This window comes from Meles meles, chromosome 7, assembly GCF_922984935.1.
Source record: "Meles meles chromosome 7, mMelMel3.1 paternal haplotype, whole genome shotgun sequence".
Classification (NCBI taxonomy): domain Eukaryota; kingdom Metazoa; phylum Chordata; class Mammalia; order Carnivora; family Mustelidae; genus Meles; species Meles meles.
The window spans coordinates 20,367,709-20,392,524 of record NC_060072.1 but is presented as its reverse complement, the minus strand read 5'-3'; the positions used below and the strand labels follow the sequence as shown (position 1 = coordinate 20,392,524).

The window sequence follows — 24,816 nt, the reverse complement described above, 5'->3', positions numbered from 1 at the left end:
GCTTTTGCCTTTTATCTACATTTGGTATTTGAATGCTGCTCATCTCTCCTATGTTCAAACAAAAAGAAATACTTCACACTCTGATATAATAGGAAAAGACCTATAATAGTTGGCACATTCTCCAAGGGATGGTAAAGTATATTTTATAGAGAGCTATAAAGCATCCAAAAAAGGTTATGCTTTATGAATGTATCAGTAGTCATTTCAATTTAGCATGGCATTGGTGTGATTTATCCTGAAGGTGGAAATGAGCATAGCAGTTTTGCAGGACGAATATCTTTGCTTTCTGCTGTGGTGTTTGTGATAGAATGTATTATCTAGCAATAAAGTTTTTGTTAGCTGTCTTTGTGTTATGTGTAATAGGTAAATACAGTGATTATCTGAAGCTTTAATAAAGGTGGAAGTAGATTTTGTTAATGGTCCGCTCTCTCTTCTTTGTAATATTAAAATCCAGAGGGCAGCCCAGAAAATGTTTGCCCAAAAATACACAAACAAAATAGGCATGTTTTCAAAGTGAATAAATGAGGCATTAAAAATAGGAATCAGAAGTCTTTAAAGCAGCAACAATAATACCTCCCTAGTCTTAAATTTAGTAAGTATAACCATATGTCCACTTATAACAGTATTTATGGTGCATAAAAGAAAATTCTTAGCATATTGGGGCTGCTGATAAATGTTCAGCTACGTAATAACCTACGTAAAGGGAACAAATTCTTTTTTGCATATCCAAACTACTTCATAGTTGGATGAACCCTTCTTCTTGATTATGATACAAAAGGAATATCTCCCAAAGAAACCCTGCAAAATTCATTTATTTTTATTAAATCTGAAAAAAAGTGAATTGAAATATAGTATATGAGAAACTAGTTTAACTGTAATTCATAATGTTCCCAGGTAACCCACCTCTTTGACAATGGAGCCACTGTCTTCTTTGCTGTTTTCATGGCAGTCTGGGGTAAGTGTTCTGTATCCGTGTAATTTGAGTTCCCCTTATTTGTTCTACAATAAGTTCCTTCAGAAATCTGACTTTGTCATGTGGCTGTGAAAGGAAAAGGCTCAAGTAATTTCATCTGGCCATTCTATTAGATATGAGCTGATAAAAAAATACACTTAGTTTATTTAAAAAGTAATGTCATAGAGGAGAAATACATCTGATTTCTCTTAAACCTTCAACAATTTCACCAACATCCCATCATTAAAGTAAAATTCACCTCTTGTTAGAGACAAAAATAAACCTTATAATATGTCAAAAAGTGTGGTCAAGATCTAAGTACTCCTAGAAGTATATAGGACTTTCTGTTGTAAGTGGAATCTTTTCATCCAGCTAATGTATGAGTGCCTACCACTGGCTTCCTTCCAGTTTTGGTTAAAATGACCCCCCAAAAAACAAGAGCTACTTAAAAAACAGAATTGAGTTCTTCTAGATCAGCTAAAGTCCAGAGCTCTCATAATAACAAGGTATGATTCGCCTCCCCTCCCCAATGTCCATAGCCCGCTCCCCCTCTCCCAATCCCACCTCCCCCCAGCAACCCCCAGTTTGTTTTGTGAGATTAAGAGTCATTTATGGTTATGGACTCTGAAAAACAACCTGAGGGTTTTGAAGGGTCAGGGGTGGGAGGTTGGGGGAACAGGTGGTGGGTGATGGGGAGGGCACGTTTTGCATGGAGCACTGGGTGTTGTGCAAAAAGAATGAATACTGTTACGCTGAAAAAAAAATAAATAAAAAGGGAAAAAAAAATAAAAAAAATAAAAAAAAAAATAACAAGGTATGATGGAACATTCACTTAAAGAATTTCTTAACCCAAAGAAAGTATTTAACCTACTTCTTTGTAAAATGGGTTTCATAGTCTCTTTCTCATCAAATCATTATAATGTTTTGATTTAGTAGTATAAAAAAGAGTCTGGACAAAGTTAGAGTAAACAGTTAATGGTGGTTACTTTTGAAGAGAAGTTCCCCTACCAGTTTGGAAATGGTAAGTGAGCAGGGATGAAAGACAGATTTTTATATTATTTTTTTTTACTTTTGTTCGAATTTTTCACAATTATTATTTACTTCTTCTAGAACTTAAAATGCTAGAACCTGTTTTGATGTTACAAAACTCTCCTAACTCAAGGCTTAGGCTCATGTTGTTTTTTTAAGTCTGTTCTTTATGTTTGAATATCAGATCTTCTCTGTCTTTCAAAGACCAGCTGAATTGTGATCTTCATCCTTCAAACTTTGTAACATTTTATTTCTGGCATTCTTTGGACACTTAAAATGATGTGCATACACAATTTATCTTCCCTAGTAGGTTCATGTTGCTCAAGGATCATTATGGTTGTTGGCAATTTCATACACTTATTTTGAAGACAGATTCATATTTGTTGGATGGATGGATGGATGCATGCATGCATGGGAAAAAGAAAAGAGAGAAGGGATAGAGAAGCAAATTATCAAAAGGGTTTCTTTCTAAGACAGTATGTATAAATGGTCTCTTTTACAACTGAAAATATAAAAACCTTGTTCCCTCCTGAGGTGACTTGTTCTAGGTATATTCTGTCTTCCCTACCTAGAGATCTTCAAAGGAAAATTGCCTCTCCCACTACAGCTCTGTTAAAGGAACATATCTTGAAACCTGTGACTCCAGCCCCTCTCACTCAGTGGGCATTGAACTCAAGACCTTAGTCAAACCATAGCATAGTAAGTAGCCTGGAAAAGACCTGAGGTTCTATATGAAAAGACACTGGAAAGATCATCCATAACCTTATTCTCAAACATATGGATGGAAAAGTGTGAAGAGAGACAGGGAGTTAACAGTAGGAGTTGACACTGAAAAAATCCAGACATAACAGGAAGAGGGAAGAAAGAAGGAAATTGAGATTGACTATGAGGTAGAAGCAGGGATCAGGAGAAATTAAGAACAGGTTGAAATTATGAGAAACCAGAACCTAGAAATAAGCAAAAGCAAACTATAGAGGGTCCAGAAGCTCACTGGTAGCCAACTAGAAGAAAATGTAGGACAGTCCCTCAAAGAGAAAGAAAGAACATAGCCAAGTCATGTTAGTAGTAGAATATTGGGGGAAAGATTTAGAATCTCTTATGGCTGGAGTCTCTCAAACTGCTAGCTTCTGCGTCCTGTTCGGAATAGGCTCAGTCTTTCAATTCCCATGGGATTCTTGCCTCCCTTGACAGTACTTGTGAAAAGCCCTCATTATCTGTGCTATACCTTAGTGCATGTGCATTTCTGTCTCTTGCAAGCAAAGGAAGCTAATCATAACAGAATTTTGGTTATGGGACTGAGCTCTCAGATTAAGAACATACATAGGGTTTTTCTAGAACATCTTCTTATTTGTAATTATGATGGAAGTATTATAAGCCACCCAGTGCTTAAGCTTTGCCATAGTTACAATTGAGGATACTTTATAAAATGTTTTCATTTACTTAACCAGTGATTCTCAAACTTTTCCCAGTCATGGCACGCATATGAAATACTATTTGCACAGCATACTAATGTACATAATGTGCATGATACTGTCTTAAGTACTTCTACCTTACCTGTCCCAAGAGATGAAGGTTTTATTACCTCTTACATACCTATAATCATCCCTCGCATACCCATTGGGCAGCTCTGCTTTAGGCCATGGGTCTACTATGCAGTGAGTTTATTCTTATGTATAGAGAATAATTTGCTGGAAGAATTAATACACTAAACTCCCTTACCCACTTTAGTATTTAGCCAATTTTGACTGAAATAATGTTTTCTTCTCCCAGTTTATCTTCTGAGACTGCAGAGAAATGACATTTGTCTAAAGACTGCAGAGGTCATCATGTCCCTTACTCCTCACCCAGTACCACCATTATAAAGGGGATTACATCCCTTCTTTAAAGGTTGTAGTGTCTTGTTCTGGTGATAACAAATAACTGTATTTTATCCTTACCAACCTCATTGATTGGTGGTGGCTGCCTGGAACATGAAGCTGAGTAGCTTCTGAGTTGCAAGTGGGTGGATTAGAGATTTGACAGTCCTTGGGCCTTGGAGAGTATCCAGTAAGAATCTGATGGATGTACTATAATAACCTTTGGGCAGAAGGGAACATTTTAGGGCCACTCCAGGCAAGGCAAGCCTGGAATAATTCATCCTCTGAATTGCTTTGTCTTAGTTGACAGCTTACTGCTTAAATCTTGTATGGTTCCCAGAAATGTGATAGTTTGAGAAAAAAGGACGAATTACCCCAGATGTTTTATTATAGCTGAGTCTATGCTTTTTGCAGAAATCTGGAATGGCAAGGGGTGCCTGGGTAGCTCAGTAGGTTAAAGCCTCTGCCTTCAGCTCAGGTCATGATCCTAGGGTCCTGGGATCAAGCCCTGCATTGGGCTCTCTGCTCACCAGGGAGACTGCTTCCCCCTATCTCTCTGCCTGCCTCTCTGCCTACTTGTGATCTCTGTCTGTAAAATAAATAAAGTCTTTAAAAAAAAAGAAATCTGGAATGGCCAATAATAACAGCTATAATAGCCTACTACTTATTAAGGGCATGCTATCTGCTAGATACAATCCTATGCATTATACAGTATCATCTCAGTTAATTTTTATAGCAACATTTGAGGAAGATACTATAATTATCTTCATGTGATAGATGAGGAAGCTGGGGAAGTAGCTAGAAAGTTGCAAAGCCAGGAGGGAATCTTAGCTTCTACACTCTCTTGCTAGTTCATGTACTGTTTATAACCCTATTTACTTCTGCTTCAGAGATCTAAACTTAAAGGACTATTAAACTTGTCCCAAGCTCCATTTATGCTGTTTTGCAATTGTGATATTCTATAAAAGTGTGTCAGTTCTAATGGAGCTCAGTTTAATGGTCCCAGACTCATCTTTTATGATTGACAAGTTACATTTAAGAAAACAAATGCACTTTATTTTTGGGAAATTGCCAGAGACAGAGATGTTGAGAACAGATGTGAGTGGTTTACAAGACTTCTGAAGGACGGGGTTGATGTGGTTTTTTTTTGTTGCCTTTTGCTTTGTATGTTCACCAGAGAAAAAGTAGGGCTCCACTTGGAACCAGTCTGCAGCAGTTGGGAAGGGCATTTGTGTGGATTAAAAGCTTGACAAAACCCTACTACCTTTGTGATAGAAGGGCCTCCGGGGAATGCAAGTTAGTGCAGCCACTTTGGAGTACAGTGTGGAGATTCCTCAAGAAATTAAGAATAGAGCTTCCCTATGACCCTGCAATTGCACTGCTGGGTATTTACCCCAAAGATACAGATGTAGTGAAAAGAAGGGCCATCTGTACTCCAATGTTTATTGCAACAAAGGCCACGGTCGCCAAACTGTGGAAAGAACCAAGATGCCCTTCAATGGACGAATGAATAAGGAAGATGTGGTCCATATACACGATGGAGTATTATGCCTCCATCAGAAAGGATGAATACCCAACTTTTGTAGCAACATGGACGGGACTGGAAGAGATTATGCTGAGCGAAATAAGTCAAGCAGAGAGAGTCAAGTATCATATGGTCTCACTTATTTGTGGAGCATAACAAAGAACACGGAGGACATGGGGATATGGAGAGGAGAGGGAGTTGAGGGAAACTGGAAGGGGAGATGAACCATGAGAGACTGTGGACTCTGAAAAACAACCAGAGGGTTTTGAAGGGGTTGGGGGGTGGGAGGTTGAGGAACCAGGTGGTGGGTAATAGGGAGGGCACGTACTGCATGGAGCACTGGGTGTGGTGCAAAAACAATGAACACTGTTACGCTGAAAATAAACAAATAAAAAAAAAAAGAAGAAGAAGAAGAAGGGCCTCCCGGGGACCCTCAAGTATACTGTGAGCCTAGGGCTCTGGGCTCAAACTACAGTGTGGCTCTTTCCTCAATGTTCATTTTTGTTCAGAAAAATTCAAGAGACAGAACAATTATGGCCAAAATTAGCTTCTTTCCCTAAGGGAAAAAAAAATGAGTCATTAAGGAGCTAGATGTTGGCAGAGACTTGTCAGGAATCAGATTATCTTTCTCTTTTCTTCATTTCTGGGTTCTTTCCTCCTTTTTCTTTTTTCTTTTCCTTTTACTTTCATTGCCAAAAATTAAATTGCCTTCAGTAAATAAACATATCAAAGTCCTCAGTTTTCTCCTATCAAACTAACAAGATTGTGGTTATTTTAATGGAAATTCAAAGATTCTTTATATGGTTCTATCAGTAATTTATAAGTGAAATATGTCTCATTTTTGAAAATAAGTTTTATAATAATTGTCTTTTATTTCTAGATATTTACACTAATTTTATCTTTATAGACTTACATATATGTCCAACAAAACTTTTAAAATATATCTATATATATATATTTACTAAATGCCTATTAGTTCTGCAGGTGTGGTCACATATGACACCTCATCTATTTCTTATAACCCACCAGAAAGAAATTATAATCTCTGTCTTATAGGTGAACATTTTGAGGTTCAGAGAGCTTATGCAATTTGGCCAAGATTACCCAGCAGCTGCTAAGTGGTGGAGTCTGGATTTTAGTCCCAATCTTGTCTGCCTAACTCAAGTCATTCCAAAGTTTGTATTCTATGTCATGCACCTTTTGTAGGATGTGTTAAGATTTCATGACTCAGTAGACAGTGCATTCTCACTATCACTTGGTAGTGGGTATACAAAAAGGAGTAAAATGTAATCTCTGCTCTCAAAAATCTCATTGGATGTTGAAGGAGAGTTGGTAATTATAGTGTAGAATATCAAGTCCTATTTACAATGGGAAACTGAGGATCCATGCTGCCAGCTTCCTGAAGCCAAAAGGAAAAGCAGAAAAGGTTTCATCCAAAAGGAAATCCTGAAACCAAGTCTTAAGTTTGCCAAGCAAAGGAGTGGGTTTGGAGGGAGGTGTGAAAAACATTCTGAACTGAGAACGGTGTGGGTTAGGTTCTGAAAAGGAAGGCCACTCAGTGTGATAGGGACATATAGTATATATTAGTTTCCTAGGAGTGCTATAACAAAGGACCACAAATTGGGTGGCTTGAAATAGCAGAAATTTATTCTTTCACTGTTCTGGAGGCTAGAAGTCAAAAACCAAAGTATGAAAAGTGTCAGTTCTTTTGAGGGCCCCGGGGGGTCAACTGTCCCATGTCTCTCTCCTGCGTTCTTAAGAGAGTGAGCAATCCTTGATACTCCTTGGCTTGTGGGTACCTCACTCCAATCTCTGTCTCTATCTTCACCTGCATTCTCCCTGTGTTTCTGTGTCTTCACATTGCCATCTTCTTATAAGGACACTAAATCGCATTGGATCAAGAGCCCACGCTACTCCAGTATGATTTCATCTTATCTAGTTAATCTGCAATTACCTTATTTCCAAATAAGGTCATATTCTGAGGTTCGGGCTTTGTTGAAACATCAACATATCTTTTATGGGAGACACAGTTCAACCTGTAACATAGAGTATGTTGAGGTCTAAGGTTTGTTTATTGTAAGACATTTGTGTTTCAACAGGGAACCATGTCTTCACTCTGTAGTCAACAGAAGACCAACTGAAGTTGTAAGCTGGAGAGTGACATCATCAGTTGTGTTTGGGAAGTAATTCTGGCAACAGCAAGAGAGGATTGAAAGTGGGTCACTTAGAAGGCTGTTCCAATATTCAGTCAAAATATTATGCAGATTCAGCTTTAGAAAAGATCTAAATCACAGAATAAAAACCTTATACATAAAAGTGTTTTCCTAGTTTCAGTTATTTATCATAGGTAAAATAAATATCGAACAATAGAAGAATCACTAAGGGAATTAGAAGCAGCCATTAAAAATTAGTATTTCTTGGGGTGTCTGGGTGGCTCAGTCATTAAAATGACTGCCTTCAGCTCAGGTCCTGGTCCCAGGGTCCTGGGATAGAGCCCTGCACTGGGCTCCTGGCTCAGCTGGAAGCCTGCTTTTCCCTTTCCCACCACCCCCTGCTTGTATTCCCTCTCTTGGTGTTGCTCTGTCAAATGAGTAAATAAAAATCTTTTTAAAAAACGAGTCTTTCAAAGCAAGTAATAGAACACAAAGATTGTATTTTACAAATTGGTAAATACAGGATGTAAAATACATAAATAAATATGACTTTGGGTATATTAAATACAAATGAAAACAAAGTGATTATGTCACAATAGTAATGGCAGTTTTCTCTGGGTGAGGGGATTAGCGGAAGTTTTTTATCAGCTTTATTTAGGTGTAATTTACATAAAATCCAGCAACTTTAAATATACATTTGACATAGCTTGTAAAATTGTACATAGTCACTTAACCATAACCATAATGATGAGAGAGAACATTTTTATCCTCCAGAAAATTTCCTCATGACTTTACAGTGAGTTGCTTGGCAACCTCTAACCTGCTTTCTACCACTATAGTTCCACCTGTTTTAGAATCTCATGCAAATAGAATCATTCAATATTTAGCAATTTGTGTCTGGCTTTTTTCACTAAGGTTAATGTGACTGAGATTCACTTATGTTGTTGCATATATCAGTAGTCTGTTCCTTTTTAGTACAGAATAGTACATCACTGCCTGGATATACTAAAAGGTGTATATCTATTTACTAATTAATGATTATTGGGTCCAGTCCAGCTTTTAGCTCTTAAAAAATAAACCTTAGAATCATTGTATATTAAATTTTTTTGCATATTTGCATAAGTCTTTATATCTATTTCTCTTGGGAAAATAACTAGGAGTAGCATTGCTTGATCTTAGGATAAGTTTCTAAATTTATAAGAAATTGTTTTTCAAATACCTGTATCATTTGCATTCCCAGCAGCATTATGTAAGAGTTCAGGTGTTCCACATTCTCACAAACTTGGAATTATCAGTCTGTATCATTGTTGTAATTCTAGTAGATGTGTAGTGTCTCGTTGTGATTTTAATTTGAATTTCCCTAATGACTAGTGACGTTGAGCATGTTTTCATTAGTTTATTTCAAATCTGCCCATCTTTGGTGAAGTGTTTGTTCAGTTTGTTGCCCATTTGTCATTGGTTTTCTTATTTTTAAGTTAAAAGCATTCTTTATGTATTTTTTTCAAATATTTTTCCCAGTTTGAGGCTTACATTTGTTTTTTCTTAACGGTGTCTTTTGAAAAAGTAAAAGGTTTTACTTTTTTTCTTTTCTGTCTGTGTATTTAATTTTTTACTTAAGATATCTTTCCCAAACTCAAGGTCTCTAAGAGTTTTTTCTGTCTTCTCATAAAAAGCTCATAGTTTTAACTCATATATTTAAGTTCATGAGTTATTTCAAGTTGATTTTTATATAAAAGGTAAAGGTCAGATCTTTTTCTTTGCAAAAATGGACAGCCAGTTGATCTAGTACCACTTGCTGAAAGATGATCCTTTTCCTCCTTAAAATCAATTGTTCAGATATGTGTGGATCTACATCTGGAATTTTTTTTATCTACTTGTGTACTCTTAAAAATCATTTTTATTAGCTATAATTGACACATATTAGTTTCAGGTATACAACATAGCAATTCAATATTTATATATGTTACAAAATGATAACCAAAATAATGCTAGTTAACATCCATTTCCACACATTGTTACAGATTTTTATCTTGTTAAGAATTTTGAGATCTACTCTTTTAGCAACTAACAATACATACTGTTAATTATAGACACCATGCTATATATTATATTCTTAGGACATTTATTTTATAGTTTTATATTATATAGTCAAAATATGTATATTTTATAGTAAAAATCTATACCATTTGACTCATTTTGCCCACCTCTGGAAACACAATCAGTTTTCTGTATCTATGAACTTGGGGGTTTTGTTTCTTTCTTTGTGTTTAGACTCCATGTATAAATGAGATCATAAACTTATTCTAATGAAAATTCAGAGTTTCTATATATGGTTGTGTCAGGGACAGCAATGCTTCCATCCTTGTTCTTCTTTCTCAAGATTGCTTTGTGTATTTAGGGTCTCTTCCCATTTCTTATTATTTTAGGAGTTTTTTTATGTTTCTGTGAAAAATGCCATTGGAATTTTGATAGAGATTGCATTGACTCTGTAGATTATGGACATACTAAAAATATTAATATTTCTTCCAGTCCATGAACATAGAATATCTTTCCATTTAGTGGTGTCTTCTTCAATTTCTTTCGTCAGTGGTCTTACAGTTTTCAGTGTACAGATTTTTCAAACTCCTTATATATTTATTCTTATCTATTTTATTCTTTTTGATGCATTTATGTATTATACAAATTTTATATGTTGATTTTATATCCTGAAACTTTACTGAATTTGTTTATTAATTTTTTTTATTAACCATTTTTTTACTAGAGTCTTTGGAGTTTTCTATACATTATATTGTGTCATCTGCAAGTAGTAATAGTTTTATTTCTTCCTTTTCAATGAGGAAGACTTTCATTTCTTTTTCTTAACTAATTATTTTGGCTAGGACTTCCAGTACTATGTTGCTAAAAGTGGTGAGAGTGGGCATCCGTGTCTTGTTCCTTGTCTTTGAGGAAAAGCTTCTAGTTTTTCACCATTGAGTATAATATTAGTTGTAGGCTTGTCATCCATGACCTTTACTAAGGTGAGATCCATTCCCTTTATACTCACTTTGCTGAGAGTTTTTGTCATAAATGGACTTTGAATCTTGTCAAATGCTTTCTCCATATCTATTGAGAGAATCATAAGATTTGTATCCTTCATTTTGTTAATGTAGTCTATCATGTTGATTGATTTATGGATGTCAAACCATCCTTGCATCCCTGGAATAAATCCCACTTGATCATAGTGAATGATCATTTTAGTGTAATGTTAAGTTTGATTGGCTAATATTTGTATTTTTTTACTTTTTTTTGAGTTTTTGTTTAAATTCTAGTTAGTTAACATATAGTGTAATATTGGTTTCAGGAGTAGAATTTGGTGACACATATAACACCCAGTGGTTTGCTGATATTTTATTGAGGATTTTGCATCTGTGTTCATCTCAATATTGGCCTGTAATTTTCTTTTATTGTGGCATCCTTGTCTGGTTTTGGTATCAGGGTAATTCTAGCCTCACAAAATGAATTTAGAAATAGTCCCTTCTTGGGGTACGTGGGTGGTTCATTTGATTAAGATCTGACTCTGGATTTCAGTTCAGGTTATGATCTCCAAGTCATGGGATCAAGCCCCACATCTGGCTCCACACCCAGCATGGAGTCTGCTTGGGTTTCTCTTCTTTTGATCCTCCCCCCACTCACTCATTCTTGTTCTCTCTCTCTCTCTCTAAAATAAATAAATCTCAAAAAAAAAAAAAAAGAAATGGCCCCTCCTCTTCTATTTTTTTTTAAGAATTTGAAAAGGATTATTATTAATTCTTCTTTAAATATTTGGTAGAATTCCACAGTGAAGCTGTCTAGTACTTGACTTTTGCTTGTTAGGATATGTGTACCTTTATGTCAATAAACACTCTATCTTGATTATTATAGCATAATAGTGGGCCTTGAAATGTTATTCTTTTTAAACATTGTTTTGGCTATATTAGGGACTTTGAATTTCCATACATAGTTTAGAATCAATTTGTCAGTTTCTACCAGAAAAGATGTTGATACTTTGAGTGTAATAGAGTTGAATCAAGAGATCATTTTGGGAAGGTTGAAAAGCCAGTATCAAATGTCTATCTATGAACATTATTTAACTTTTTATTTAAGTGATCTGTAATTTCTCTGGGCAATTTTGTATTAGTTTCAATGTATAGTTTGGGATATTGTGTTAAATTTATCACTATTATTTTTATTTTTTTCATAAATAGTTTTATTTCTATAATGTTAATTCCAGTTGCTCTTTGCTAATATGTAAAAATACAATTGACTTTTGTCAATTACCTCATATCCTGTAAATATCCTCACTTATAAGTGCTACTAACTCTCATAGATTCCTTAGGATTTTCAACATAGATGATTATGACATTTATAAATATAATTTTGTTTCTTCTTTTCTAATCCATATGGGCCTAATTTTTTCTTACCTTATTACACTGACAGAATAATATTAGATAGAAGTTATGTCAGATATCCTTTTCTTGTTCTCAGTGTTGAGGGGAAAATATTAAGTCTTATACTATTAAGCATGATAGAAAATATAAGTTTTTGTAAATACCACTTTATCAAGTTGGGGAATTTTATTTCTCAGGGCTGAATTTTTATCATGAATGGGTATTGAGTTTGTTAAAAGCTTTCATCTGTATTAATAAGATAATCCTGTTTTTTAAAAAGATGGTCGATACATTCATTAAATTGATTCACTTTCAAACACTACAGTGACAATGAATTACAAAACAAACCCACTTCATCATAATATACAGTTGACTCTTGACAGTGTGGAGATTAAGTTCACCAACACCTTTGCCTCTGAAAATCTACGTATAACTTTTGACTCAAAACTTAACTAACTGATAACCTACTATTGATTGGAAGCCTTACCAATAACATGAAGAGTTCATTAATACATATTTCATATCTTATATATATTATATATTGTATTCTTATAATAAAGTAAGCTAAAGAAAAAACATTATTTAAAAAAATCATGGAGTACTGGCTTCGGCAGCACACGTCCTAAAAAATCGTGAGGAAGAGAGCATATGTTTAGAGTAACTGTATCCAAAAAGACATATAAGTGAACCCATACAAATCAAACCCATGTCGTTCAAGGGTCCTGTATTATCTTTTTTCTATAGTTGTGTATTTGATCTGCTAAAATATTTTTAGGATTTTTGCATCTATCTTCATAAATGTTGTCTATAATTTTCTTCTGGTGTTTTTTTGGTTATGAGGTAATGTGGCCACATAGAGTGAGTTAGGAGATTTTTTTTTTTTGTTTTCTGGAGAGCTTTGTATAAAAATGATATTACTTCTTTCTTATGTTTGGTAGAATTCACCAGTAAAGCCACTTGGGCTTGGAATTCTCTTTGCAGTAAAGTGTTTAATACAAACTTAATCTCCTTAACAAATATAGAGCTCTTTAGATTACTTATTTCTTCCTGTCTTCAAGGACTCTGTCATTTTATATAAATGTGTGAACTTATTAGGATAAATTTGTTCATAATCTCATATTTTACCTTTGGTGGGACAATCTGTGATATCATTTTGTTCATTCCTGAAATTATAGTTCATGTCGTTCTCTTGTTTTCCTATTCATTCTGCATAGGAATTTATCAATTATATTGATCTTTCCATGAACAAGTTTTTGATGTTAATGGTGTTTTTATATTGGTCTTATGTTTTCTTTTTTATTAATTTCTGCTGTTATGTTTCCTTCCTCATGCTTACTTTGGGTTTAATTAGCTCCTTTTTTTAAAATTTCTTAAGGTGAATGCCTAGTTTACTAATGTTAGATCTTTCTTCTTTTAAAATACAAGTTTAATGTTACAAACTTCCTCTAAGTGCTGCTTTAGTTGCATCCTCTGCATTATATTTTAATTTTTAATGAGTTCAAAATATTTTCTAATTTCCATTCTGATTTTCTCTTTGACCCATGAGTTATATAGATGTGTGTTGCTTAATTCCAAAAAATTGGGGAGATTTTATAGGTATCTGCCTCCTGTTGATTTCTAGTTTAACTCGGAGAACATATTTTACATGATTTCAATCCTTTTGAATCTACTGAGATTTGTTTTATAGCCCACAATATGACATCTCAGCAAATGTCTCATGCCCATTTGAGAAGACTATATATTATGCTGTTGTTAAGTTTTATGTTTTGTAATTTTCATTTGGGTCCACTTGGTTGATTTTGTTTTAGTCATCTATTTTTATACTAAATCCAACTTTATTTTTGGATTCTTCTAGTTTGCCTTTCAGTTATATCAAGATTTTGCCTCATGTATTTTAAATATAGGATGGTTATGTCTACTTGAGGCCCCTTAGTCATTATGAAATTTCCCTCATTATTCCCAATAATATTTCTTGTTTTCAAATATACTTTGGTATTAATACTGCCATGCCAGTCTTTCTTGATTTGGATTTGTATGGTATACTTTTCTTTCCTTTACATTTATGTATCCATGTCTTTATATTTAAAGTGTTTTATACACAAGTAATAGTAAGTCTTACTTTTTTTTTCAAATCCAGAGATCTCTGCTTTTTCATTAGAGTTTTTATAACATTTACATTCAATGTAATTATCAATATATTTGGTTTAAATACACGTTCTTTTTATTTGCCTTATATGTGTCCCATATGCTGTTGTTTTATTTTCCATCATTTTCTCTCCTTTAGAGTTAGATATTTTCATGATTTAATTTTATCTCCACTATTGATTTATTAGTTATACTTCTTTGGTTCACTCTTATAATGGTTTCAAGGATTTATAATATACACCTTCCTTTTATAATAACCTATTTTCAAATAATATATTGCTATATCACATGTGGTATGAGCACTTTAAAACGGTATGCTTCACCTTTTATTTTCTGTCCCTTGTATTATTATTGTCAAATATTTTACTGCTATTTTGTCCTGTATCTTACTGCTATTCTTGTTATATATTTTATTCTAACGTGTTATAAACCTCTTGATACGTTGTTATTATTTAGGCTTTCAGCAGGTAATTATTAAAGAGACTGAAATGAGGAAAAAATTCATTTACCCATATATTTGTTTTTATGTGCTCTCCCTATATATATATATTAATCTAGATTTCCATCTGGTGTTATTTCCTTCTTCCTGAAGAACTTCCTTTAAAGTTCTTATAATATAGGTCTATTGGTAATTAATTTTCCCAGATTTTTAAGGTCTAAAAATATTTTGTTTCACTTTAATTTTTAAAAGATATTGTTGCTGGATATAGAATTCTAGTATTCTAGGTTACCAGGGTTTTGTTTTTTTTTTTCCTTTCAATACTTTAGAGCACAGGAGTGCCCAATCAGGAGTGAAGTATGCCTCTCAGGAGACATTAGACCATGTGTAGACACATTTTTGGTTGTCATTACTGAGAGAAAGGAATGATACTGGTGTCTGGATTTAGTGGGTAGACATCAGGAATGCTGCTAAATGTCACACAAGGCATGGAACAACAGCCCCCCCAACAAGGAATTTAATGGTCTACAATATCATAGTATTGAGTTTGAGAAACATTGCTAAATTTAGTCTTCCTTTCCTTGAAGTCATATGGTCTAGTTGAGTTTCTTTTGGAAAATCATCTGACAGTTCTCTCAGATTCTCATTTAATCTGAAGATTAAAGTATCACTAACACATGGAATGTTTTGATGTTGAAAAATGACTTATATTTTTGAGATAGTTGACACAATGTTAATTGTGTTAAGATTGAAAAATCCTGTCTTAAGAGATGCCTTTTGGAGACTTCTACAATATTTATAAGATGTCTGCTTTTCTTCCTCTATAAGATGTCTGTCTTTTCTTTCTTCTTTTTTTTCTCCTACGTAAAATTTTCCTCCTTAGTATCTGTTTTGAAGATTTTTACTTCTTATTCTCAGGAATTTGATTGAGATGAGCTTTGGTGTAATTTTTTTGTCTTTCTTATAATTTGGGTTTGTTAAGTTTCTTGCATCAATAAGTTTAATTTTTAACAAGTTTTGAAATTTTTCCAAAATCACTCAGTATTGTTCTACAGGTCACTTATTCCTTTTTCACATTTTTCATTCCTTTTAGTCTTTTTGTCATCTGTAATTATTTCTATTGATTTGTCTTCAGATTCACTGATTTTTTTTTCTTCCTGAAAAGTCTAGTCTTCTGTTAATCCTATTCAGTGTATTTTTCTTTTTATAACTTTTATTTTCCATTATCAAATCTCAGTCAGTTGGGGCTTTTATGCCTGTATTACTCTCCTCATTGTATTCATGTTTTCATCTATCTTCTTGACATACAAAACATACTTATAACAGTTGATTTATCATCCTTGTTCTTTCTTTTCTGTCAGTTCTAGGCTGTCTCCGTGGGACTGAAGTTTTCTCCTGTCTATAGGCTTTATTTTCCTGCTTATTTGTATGTCCGGGAATTTTTTATTAAACACTGAAGAGTGTTGAATTTCATTTTTTGTTATGTTTCCTTAGTGTTAGACTTTGTTCAGGTATGTGATTAACTCTCTTGCAGCCCAGTTAGATCATCTCCGGACTTGTTATTAGCTTGTTAGGGTAGGTCCAGAACCACTACTAAGGGATGATATTTATGAGGCCTCTTATAACTTCTATGTGTTACAACATCTCTGTACTCTGACTAGTGGGATTGGAAACTTCTTTTGGTCCTCTGTGAATTCTGAGGATTTTTTAGCTACCATCAAGCAGTTTCATGTAGTTTCACCCCATATGCATAAAGAGCAGAAGGCACTTCATTGATTTTGAGTTTTCTTTCAGTATTAGTTCCCTTCTCTCTGGTACTCTGCCACACAAACTCTTGCCACCTCATTCTCCCCACTTTAATCTCCCAAGCTCAGTAAGACCACTAGGCTCTGTTTGGACTCCACCACCTGAATTGTAGCCTGTAAATGGCCTCCAAATAATGAGATGGTGTGATCCTAAGGCTCATCTTACTTATTTCTTTTCTCTCAGGGATCACAGTCCTTTACTATCTCTTGTCCAGTGCTGAAAACAGTTGTTTTTTTATATTGGAGCAGTTAATCCTTATGGGTAGAAGCAAAAATCCTCAGTCTTCTGTAGCTTGATGGCTTTTTATAGAAGGCGAGCATACACATATAGAAGGCAATCTTGGGAGGCAGGGTCTCAGAGCATTGTAGTTACTTAGGGAAACTGCCATTATCCACGGTGTCTCTTCCAGTTCAGAAGCTCTTTTGGAATACCCAAAGCTAATTGGACTTGGGGAAACAGAAACCTCTTTTAAACTTTGCAAGCATTAGGGCATAATCCAGAATATGAAAATGCAAGTATATGGTCAAGAATCTTATTTTATAATGACCATCTAGAACACCTTTTCCTATGTCAGAATACTTAGGAAGCCAAATTAATTATCATATGTTGTTTGAGCTTGGAAATCAGTGCAGCTAGTGAATCCCTAGCACAACAAAAGAATGCAATTAATAACTTAAATGAATGGAAAAAGGGAGCAAGAACTATTTTTTTCTGCTGAATACTTAGTCATCTTTATTTCATTTCATGGAGTACCCCTAGAAACTGGTTTATGTCAGAATGCCCATCTAATATTCTACATTAGATCAAACTGCAAAATTTGTATTCTTAGACCTTGTTTTTCCTAAGTTACAAATTGGCCACCCCCTATTTGGATATAATTACTTTCTCCAGAATGGTTCTAAAATTAATAATTAAGCTTCAGTTTCTTAAAATATGGTCACATTCCTGTTTTTTCTTGGACCCTGAAACTAACTTCATCTTGGCATTTTGGGGTGTTTCACAAACTCTCTAGTCACTCATTTACATTCACTTGTATTATTATTGCCAAAGTCCATCTCAGATGTTGCAAGTTAGCAGCCAGTAAAAATAATCTGGTCCTCACTAATTTAAAAATAAACTTTTACACTGAGGTAGTTCACATGAAGATATATTTTTTTATGATTTCTCTTGGATAATTTAAAGATCTGGCCACAGTGCAGTCTGGAAACTGAAGAATACCTATCACTTTATTTTGCGCACATACTCCCCAACTGGTCCTATTCCCCACCACTCCCTATTGTTCAGTTTCCTCTTCTAGATTTTGTACTGCTGTGGTTGTTTTAGCATTTGAATTTGTAATTCCTCACTAAGCTCATTCATTATGTGTAGATTTTATGAGTTAAAAATCTTGGGAGGAGAACTCATTCCTCTATTTCTAAGTTCTTAGGAAGCACATCTATGTTATTTCCCTGTACCTTCTCCAAATGAACATTCTCAGAAAGTTATGAAGAACGGAAATAATGAAATCTGTTAGTATTATTCATTTCACTTTCTAAAAGAAGGAAATTAGAATTGGGAGAAAAATGACTATGTGTAATTTCCTAGGAAGAGAATTATGTTGACTAGATTTCTGAAAATGCTTTGAATCATCAGACAGCAGGACACTTTTCTGAAATAAAAATCACCTTTCCTTTTTCCTATATAGTGCCCATTTTATTTCTGGCTCAATTCTTATTTTTATACAAATAGAACATAATCTTTTGACAAGTTAAGGAAAAAACCCTATAGGGTTTTTTAAAGTCTTTGGGATTTTTTTCAAAAATAAGAAATAAACATGTCTTTTTAATTAATTTTCTAGCATTAGACACAATTCTTTTCTGGACTCCCAGGCTAGAAATTTTCCAAATTAAGAATCAAATTAGGCTTTTGAATACCTATTGTGTTATCAAAGGGCAAAAACTAGCAGCATGTATTCCTTGCAGCTTTGGGAATAAATGTAGGTTTTGCCCACATTTATCCCACAGGCCTCCAAAGAAAAGTATAGATCTAAGGGAAGGATAGAGAATAAATGCCAGGTTCTCACAGGGAACATATAACCTGGGGTACAGTACTTTGGTCTTTATAACTAGTTTAAGCAAAATGCTCTTATGGTTCAAAGAGTAAGCTTTCTTTTTCTTTTTAGCTCTTCCTTATTCACTAGAAATTAAAGGCCCCAGATTAGACTGTGACCTTCTAGCTACAAGACAGATAGCACCCCTGGCTCTTACCCTAAATGCCAGTTGCTCCTAGTCATTGTGATAGCCCAGATAATCCTGTTATGGGTTGAATTGTGTCCTCTGAAAAATATGTTTTAGTCATAGCTTCCAGTACCTGTGCAAGTGACTTTATTTGGAAATAGGGTCTTTGAAGATGTAATCAATTTAAGACAATGTCATACTGTATTCCCAATGTGGCTGGTGTCCCTACAAGAAGAGAAAATGGAGAGATAGACAATCACAGAATAGAATGCCTTGTGAAGATAAGCAGGGATATTGGAATAGTGCTTCTGCAAGCCAAGGGATACCAAAGATTTCTACCAACTACCAGGAGTTAGGAAAAAAATGCATAGAAGATAGTCTCCCTCAGAGCCTCCAGTAGGAATTAACCCTGCCAAAACCTTGATTTTGAACGTCTAACCTCTAGAACTATTAGAGAATAGATTTGAATTTTTAAGCTCCACCGAAAAATAATAATAATAATAAAGAATAAAAGCCATATTAGGCCCAAATCCCAGTTGTCATTTACTAGCCATGTGACTTCTCTGGACCTCAGATTCTTCATTCATAGGATGATGAAAATAATACCCATCTTGACAGACTTTTGAAAAATAAAACATAGTACCTAAAATGTAATAAATTTTTACTATACAGTGACTAAATAGTACCATATTTCAATGCTGCCATGGAACCCAAGGTATGCAGCTTAAAAGGGATCTTTTCCTGCATAAGACTCTTGAAATGCCTTAGGAAGATGACGAAAAATAGTAATTCAGTGGGGTTTTCCTTCACGTTTGCAAAATGTTAACCATAGTTGTACTTTCAAAAAAAACCTATATTAGGATGACTATAATTAACTGTGTAATACACAAAAATCAAAACCTAGATGTTTAATAGAACTCATGCACATGAGGGGCACCTGGGGTGGCACAGTGGGTTAAGGTTTTGACTCCTGGTTTTGGCTCAGGTTGTGATCTCAGGGTTGTGGGATCAAGCCCCACATCAACTGCCTTCCTAGACTCTCACACTCTCTCAAATAAAGAAATAAATCTTGAAAATAAAAGAAAACATGCACATGAAACCCAACCAGGTATTTCTGGTTGTTAGCCTTCTACATGGTCATTTAAGTACCCAGGTTCCTTTTATTTGGTGGTTCTATGCTCTTCTGGATCCTTAGAGTCCTCTCCATTCACCCCTCAAAAGGAGAAGAGAAGCATGGGGTGATATATATAATTACTTGCTAATTTTTTTTAGTTCAGAACTGGCATACATCACTTGTGCTTAATTTCCATTTATCAAGATGTGGTGACATCTTATTGTAATAAAGGCTGGAAAACGTAATCTAACTATGCCTAGAAAGATAAGAAATGGTTTGGTGTTCTTTATGGGATATATGTCACAACATTCTCAACTGTGTACAATTCTGAGTCAGTGTGTCCTGGTATTTGAACACAAACCTACCTGAACACTAACCTTGACCCTTCTTATGCTTAAATTCAGAAGTCTCAGGTTTTTCTTTTCCTTTTTTTTTTAATTGACATCTTTTTTTTTTTCCAGTGTTCCAAGATTCATTGCTTAAGTACCACACCCAGAACTCCATGCAATACGTGGGTATTAAGGAGGGCACGTATTGAAAGTCTCAGATTTTTCTAATGCTTCCACTAATGTTGTGAGGGGCTTGCTATTTGGCGTTGATGGTAACCCATGGAAGAACTTCATTTGTAGGTAGGTTAGGTAGTAGTATGGGGTAGTATAGAGTAGAAAAGGGAGAGAAAAGAGCACACAAAACTCTGTCTTATCACTAAAACTAATAAAGTTTCAAATATTGCGGCATGATATTGCCCTATCTAAAATAGGTAAAGGAAGTAACTGGTAAGTTTTTTCACCTTCATGACTCATGCAATGTCTCAGTGAGTGAATGGGGTAAGCATTCTAGGCTGGGAGATAGCTTTGCACACAGGGTCATTCAGGGACTCATGTTCCTACAAACAAGTTGTTTGCAATCCTCCCAGGCCTTGACATCATTTGCATAATATCAGCTGAGTTACTTGGGCTCCACCTATCCAAAAGGGTAAAGAGAATGTGGAAGGAACACCCTCACTGTCTTAAGATATCAACAGACAAGTGGCATTTATCACATTTTCCTGTTCACATTCCACTGTGAGAACTGTCTTTTGGCCATATATATCCAACAGCAAGTAGATCTGAGAACTACAGTACAGGTGGGCAGCCACCTTTTACTGTGGAACAAGGCAAGAATGCATCTTAGAAGTAGGTAGTCCTTGCCACAGTATTCATGCAACCAAGTAATAATTAGAATGATACTGGGGTGCTTGGTGGCTCAGTCCATTAAGTGTCCAACTCTTAATTTTGGCTCAGGTCATGATCTCAGGATCATGAGTTTGAGCCCAGAGTTGGGCTTTCTGCTGGGTGTGGAGCCTACTTTGGATTTTTTTTTCTCTCTCTCTATCTCTCTGCCTCTCCCCCTCCCCCAGTGCTCTTTCTCTATCTCTCTCTCTCTCTCTAAGAATAAAGAACAGAATGATATTTTATTGCAAGGCAAAAGAGAAGCATAGTAGATTTCAATTTTTCATGTTTGTTATCATTTTACACTGCTGTATAAAGCATTCACAAGATATAATTAGATGTTTTTCAAACTTATACCCTAATTTCTTATAAGATTTAGATAAATAAGAAAAGAATAATTTTCCATATTGCTTTTATTTTCATGACATCTTGTCATTTGTATGTTTACTGTGCCTCTGTGGATACCAGACGTTGTGCTAGATCCTGAGAATATAAAGACAGCTAATATATATAGCCCATATTCTCAAGAGCCCACAACTAGTGATAGGAATGATCAAGTTTTTCTATTGTTTTTTAAGTGCTGAATGCTATGCTCAGCACTGACCTAGAGGTATCTGCACAACTCAGCATGGGTATAGAGAAGGTTCAAAGGGAATGGTTGCAGAACACAGAGCCAAATCTGGAAACAAGAGTATGAGTTGGCCAAATGGACACAAATAGGGAAGAACACTATAAACCAATGAAATAGTGTGGGCAAAGCTAAGAAAGTCACACAACAGCTCACCTGTGAAAACTGCTAGTGAGGTAGCCTGGAGTCTAGGGTACAAGTTAGGTCAGAGAGAGTTTGAAACAGGCAGAGTCATTAGGATACCTGCATCCTGAGCTGGTAGTGGGGATTTTTCTGTAGGTGTGTGGTTCCTTGATACCCAGACATGGCCAGACCTTGTTTTCAAAAGAGCATTATCTACATAGATTGAATCTAAGGACTTCAGAATGCTGGCAGTAAGGTTAAACCTTCTGATACTTTGAGAAAAAGATATTTTAGACCAAATCCTTGTGGAAAGAATTCCGTATAGTAGAAAATCTTGCCAAACCCTTAGGAATTTTAAGTCTTTTGAGAATTGAACCATGAAAGAAATAACTTTTTTTTTATTGTGTTGTTAGTCACCATACATCATTAGTTTCTGATGTAATATTCCAAGGTTCATTGTTTACGTATAACACCCAGTGCTCCATGCGATACATGCCCTCCTTAATGCCACCACCAGGCTCACCCATACCCCCACTCCCCTTCCCTCTAAAACCCTCAGTTTGTTTCTTGGAGTCCACAGTCTCTTGTGGTTTGTCTCCACCTCCAATGCCCCCCCTTCATTTTTCCTTTTCTTCTCCTAATGTCTTCCATGTTATTCCTTATGCTCCACAGGTAAGTGAAACCATATAATTGACTTCCTCTGTTTGACTTATTTCACTCAGCATAATCTCCTACAGTCCCATCCATGTTGATGCAAAAGTTGGGTATTTGTCCTTTCTGATGGCTGAGTAATAGTCCATTGTCTGAGTAATATTCCATTGTCTTCTTTATCCATTCATCTGTTGAGGGGTATCTCGGCTCTTCCCACAGCAAGAAATAACTTTTTAATCAAACTTATAGTACTGAGTGGTATAGTGGTAGAAGACAATTATATATATTAATGTAACGCCATCTTCAAAGGAGACAAGGAGGAAAATGTGAATTTGTGATGTAAGGCAGCATATAACTAGACACACTCAAAGTGCAGTGGGCTCCCAGGGCTGTGAGTGTTTAAGCAAGGGAATTTAAATCATGAAATAATAAGGGTGTGGAGTTGAATATTTGCCTTGAAAGGAGACAATCTATATTGGATTATATCCTCACTCATGGTCAGAGATAGCATCAGATTCTTCCTCAAATGCAAAACACAAGAGAATGGCAATTGTATAAGCAACTAATTTCTTCCCATACTCCCAAGTCGTGGAAGGGAGAAGATGAGTATTAGTCACAAAAGGGAATTATTGGTTAGAACTTCTTTCTCCTTCATGTAGGATTCAGCACCTGCTAGGGAGAAGAAAGGTGTTGGAATGCTTCTGACAGCCACTGGTCTCTCTTAGAAGTCAGTTCCTTCAGATGAGACCCGCAGGTGGGTTGGTAGGGCTTGCTGGGAACAGCAGCAGTCAGTGAGACAGACAGGATGCTTCTCCTGTGGCCTCAGGCTGTCCCAGAATAGTCCCCGTCAGGCCTCTCTGAGGTCACAGGCTACAGTCCTGACTTCTCGTGAAGAATAGCCACACATTCAAGAACTAGCTTCTTTGTCTCTTTAAGGCCAGGGGAGACTCTGGAGACAAAAAAGAAAGTCTTTAGAAAACACCATTTTCTCAAGGGACCAGAGAACCTCATATAATAAATGTCCTGGGGGCCCATGCAAAGACAATTGGTAAGGCAGAAAGTTAACATAGCAGCCCTGCTTTAGAAAATCCTGCCTACCAGATTGGCCCTGGACTCTTGCCTCTGTAAGTCTAAGTACCATAGCAAGGCCTGGGAGAGATGGATCTACCAGTTCTGTCTCCTGGGTGTTTCTGTGATATCTTTTGTTGCAGTCATCCTCAAAGTTTAAGTGTGCATGTATGTGGATATGTTGTGTGCCCTATCGTTTGGCTTGTGACTTCCAAGACAGCAAGATTATGTCTTGATTATTTTTTCCCTTTTGTCATTTGTATAATAATTGAACTGTAGGAAGTTACTTTGGCTGAATGAGGATAAACTTCCATATTTCCCTGGGTGGGAAAGCCAGCTACCCCATACCTCATTAAAAAAAAAAAAAAAGGATCTTAACAAAATTTGCACACTTTTTCCTTTAATGTGACAAAAAAGAAGTAGTTTGGGAAAAAAGATTAAAATAATAAAATTATTTCTTTCAATGAAATAGTAAAATATGTTTTACATAGATATTTGTTGGGAAGAAGATTTGGGAGACAATCTCTGCTAGTCAAATACATGTAAACTGCTAAGTTTCATTTTGGCTTTTCTGCCCTTACCACCCCCTCACTTTTAAAAATAAATACTCTATCAATGAGAAAGATGTTGGTAACCTAGTTTTCTATATTTTTATATCCCAGGAGCTTTGTTATTATAAGCCTTTTCTGCCTCAACTTGCAAATCAGCTTAATTTAATTCTAAATGAAATCTCTAATTTTTTCATTATGTTTGACATAAGCTTAGTAATTCTCTGAAAAGGTCCTTGTTAAATGAAGCTTAGCTAGAAATTCTGATCTTCAGGGATGCTTACACAAACAACTGTCATTCTCTGCAATGAGTTCATTATTCAGTGACAGTTAATAGCATTGTTTTATTTAAAAATGTCTTTGTGTTTCTCTTCTTGTTCCAGCGACAGTTTTCCTGGAGTTCTGGAAAAGACGGCGAGCTGTAATTGCTTATGACTGGGATCTGATCGACTGGGAAGAAGAGGAGGTTTGTATTATTTACCTCAGAATTTTTCAAAAAGCAAATCAACGAATACACAGTCCTCTTGAGTTATCACTCTGCTCTGTGACAGAAGTCAGGTTTACTCATAAAGCATTTCAATACCTGTCTTTGCAAAAAACTTCAGGTAGTATAAAAAAGAATAGACTATAAGAGAAAGAAGAGACAACATTGTGATCGCTTAGTAGATTAAGATTCCGTGACTAAGTAAAGCATTTCACTTGTAGGTGGAGACAGCAGAAGCATTAATAGTAAGACTTGTTTAGTTTTCTTAAATAGTATTCTTTACTTTAACAGGAGAGTATTCATCTTACAGCTCTAGGTATATGGAAGGAAACCTCATGAGAGAATTCCAGGGAAATGTTTCTGTGAGCTCTCCAGAACCCTGGACAGTGCTCAGAAACGCAAAGACTCAAATGCATGACCTCAAGTCCTTAAATGCTGAGGAGAAACTACTCCTCAAATGTC

General features: G+C 35.4%; 1 protein-coding gene across 4 annotated transcripts in view; it reads left to right on the top strand.

Moving 5' to 3' along the window:
• The window catches only part of ANO4 (anoctamin 4), a 384,614-nt gene that overhangs the window by 301,250 nt on the left and 58,548 nt on the right, over window positions 1–24,816 (top strand). For all 4 annotated transcript variants that reach the window (XM_046014085.1, XM_046014083.1, XM_046014084.1 and 1 more), the window contains 2 exons: window positions 895–955; window positions 24,254–24,336. In XM_046014085.1, the coding sequence (XP_045870041.1) occupies window positions 895–955; window positions 24,254–24,336 (144 nt within the window). The remainder of the gene's footprint in view (window positions 1–894; window positions 956–24,253; window positions 24,337–24,816) is intronic.